Raw genomic sequence first — 2,531 nt, forward strand, 5'->3', positions numbered from 1 at the left:
CCCTCTAACAAAACAAAACATGTGGCTAGTTGTAAGAAAGAAAACAAACGACTAAATTTCATATTATACTATGTCGTCAAAAAGTACGCACTACCTACGCACTTAGTAGTATAAAATGATATATGATTTATGATTAAAACTTTCTGTGTAATCAGTGGTAAATAAAAACTTGTAAAATGTTTATTTTCACAGCTAACTTTTTATAAGTATAATAATGCCTCGATTTATAAAGACAAACGATGGAATGGTCGGAATACTATCAGATGAAGAAGAATCTGATAATGAAATGTTTCTTGCTAATGAAAAAAATGAAGGGCTTTCACCTGATCGTGTTGAAAAGTTCACCACTTTCAACGCTGATCAGAAAACAGAAGAAGAAACCCAACAACAAGTACCTCAATTGGATGAGGAGGACTTCTCAGAAAATAATGAGGACGAGTTCGTGGAGGAGGAATTAATAAGGAGATGCGACGAGGGAATCTCCATGAGCACCAACATCAAACACTTCCAGGCAAACTCAAAGTACCTGGACACTGAACTAGAATACGATGACAAATCTTCTAAATGTGTCGGCAACAAAATGTGCTACAAGAAAGACAAGTCGGACAGGGCAATCGGGGAAAACGTTTTGGACCCAAGGACCAGGACCATCCTGAGCAAACTGCTAAGCGAGAAGCTGACCACCATGGACGGTGTGATCAGCACGGGGAAGGAGGCCAACGTCTACCACGCCACGGTTGGAGAAAGCCACAAGGCAATAAAGATCTACAAGAAACCCATAATGGCTTTTAAACATAGAGACAGGTACATCAACAGAGACAGGTTGATCGAGGGGAAGCACAGGATCCGCAGCTATTTTGGGAAAAACCCTAGGACGATGATCAAGGTATGGGCGGAGAAGGAGGCCAGGAACCTGCTCAAGTTAAGAAATGGAGGAGTGCCCTGCCCTGGGCTGGATTTTCTCAAAGGTCATGTGCTGGTCATGGACTTAATTGGCAAGAACGGGGTACCAGCACCACTGCTGAAAGATGTCAGCTTGACAGAGTCAAAGTACCGCGAGCTCTATTTTGAATGCGTTCTGATTGTGAGGAAGATGTACCACAAGTGCAACCTCGTGCACGCCGATCTCTCAGAGTTCAACTTGCTGTACCACAATGGCAGCATTGTCGTGATTGACGTGTCCCAATCTGTTCAGCAAGACCACCGTTCAGCGCTGGAGTTTTTGAGGTTAGACTGCACCAACATAAACCACTTCTTTTGGAAAAAAAAGGTCCGCGTCTTGTCCCTCCAGGAGCTGTTCAACTTTGTCACTGACGTCACCATAGACGAAAAAAACATTGAAGGAGAACTGGACAGGTTGATATCAAATGCTGTAGAGTCGGGCAGGAAGTGGGAACCCAAGGCTCTGAACATGGAAGAGGAGGTGTTGAAGAAGCGGTTCATTGCCAGGACCCTTCATGGCAACCCGGTTAAGGACATGCGCAAGAGAGCGGAGGGAGAAAAGTGCGTCACTGGGGTCACCAAAAAGTCCCAGGAAGATGATGACAAGGAAAATGTTGAAGAGAGGAAGAAGAACGTGGTGATCAGCACAAAGAAGATGACAAAGGAGGAAATGAAGGCGCACAAGAAGAAGGTGAAGGAGGAAAACAAGGAGAAAAGGAAGAATAAGATGCCCAAGCACAAGAAGAAGAAGGAGAAAGTCACCACAACAAAGAGAAAATAACTTTTTATTTCATTTATTTACGATTATTAAGTCTTAATTGTGTTTTATATTTCATATTGTGAGTATAATTAATAAATAGTTTTGTGTTTTGTATATTTTTTTATTTTAGTGTTATACTTACTGGACCATACATTCGTTGTATCGTAATAGATAGCAACGCGTCATGAGTACTAAGAAAGTCATAAAGCAGGTGGTCAAAATGACCACCCGCTCTGGGTCAGGCAGCGCGCCCGACCCTGTTTCTAACGTAGAAGATAAATCTCGACCGCCGGCTCCGTCTAAGAATAGAACAGCAGAGCCGAGCGATCGTCACAATGTTATTTCTTTGTTGAAAAATAATTAACTTCTTTCAAAAAATATAAATAAGACTCAACTTTTCAGAACAAAATATATTTCATGCTTCTTTCGTCATGAAGAGAAAGACAAACTTAATAAGAACTCTCTGCCATCGAGCATATAAGATCTGTTTAAGAGAACTATTTGCTGACGAAATAAAACAGATAAAATAGATATTAAATAAAAACGGCTATTCACAAGAACTTTTTAATAAAATTATAAATTTACATCCTAATAGTTTAAACAAAATAAAGCCAGCAGGGCCGGAGAAATGCTTGATTCCTTTAGAACTGCCTTATGTTAATAAGAAATCTAGATTTTTAGAAAGAAACATTTGTCAATTAGTAAGTAGGACTTATCATTCGGCAAAGCCGATCGTTATTTTCGTATCCAAACTAGTGATGTACCGCACTCACTATTCGAGTCCGGATCCGGCAGGATATTGCCATTTTTGTCTGATATCCGGTTCCAG

The 2,531-nt window shown here is 40.7% G+C and overlaps 1 protein-coding gene across 1 annotated transcript; it reads left to right on the forward strand.

Moving 5' to 3' along the window:
* Positions 1-214: 214 nt before the first annotated feature.
* Positions 215-1,723, forward strand: LOC145840682 (serine/threonine-protein kinase RIO1-like). Its single transcript, XM_082948008.1, has one exon. The coding sequence runs from the start codon at positions 215-217 to the stop codon at positions 1,721-1,723; it is 1,509 nt and encodes a 502-aa protein (XP_082804134.1).
* The last annotated feature ends 808 nt before the right edge of the window (positions 1,724-2,531 follow it).

This window comes from Thalia democratica, chromosome 7, assembly GCF_965202585.1.
Source record: "Thalia democratica chromosome 7, ktThaDemo2.hap1.1, whole genome shotgun sequence".
Lineage (NCBI taxonomy): Eukaryota > Metazoa > Chordata > Thaliacea > Salpida > Salpidae > Thalia > Thalia democratica.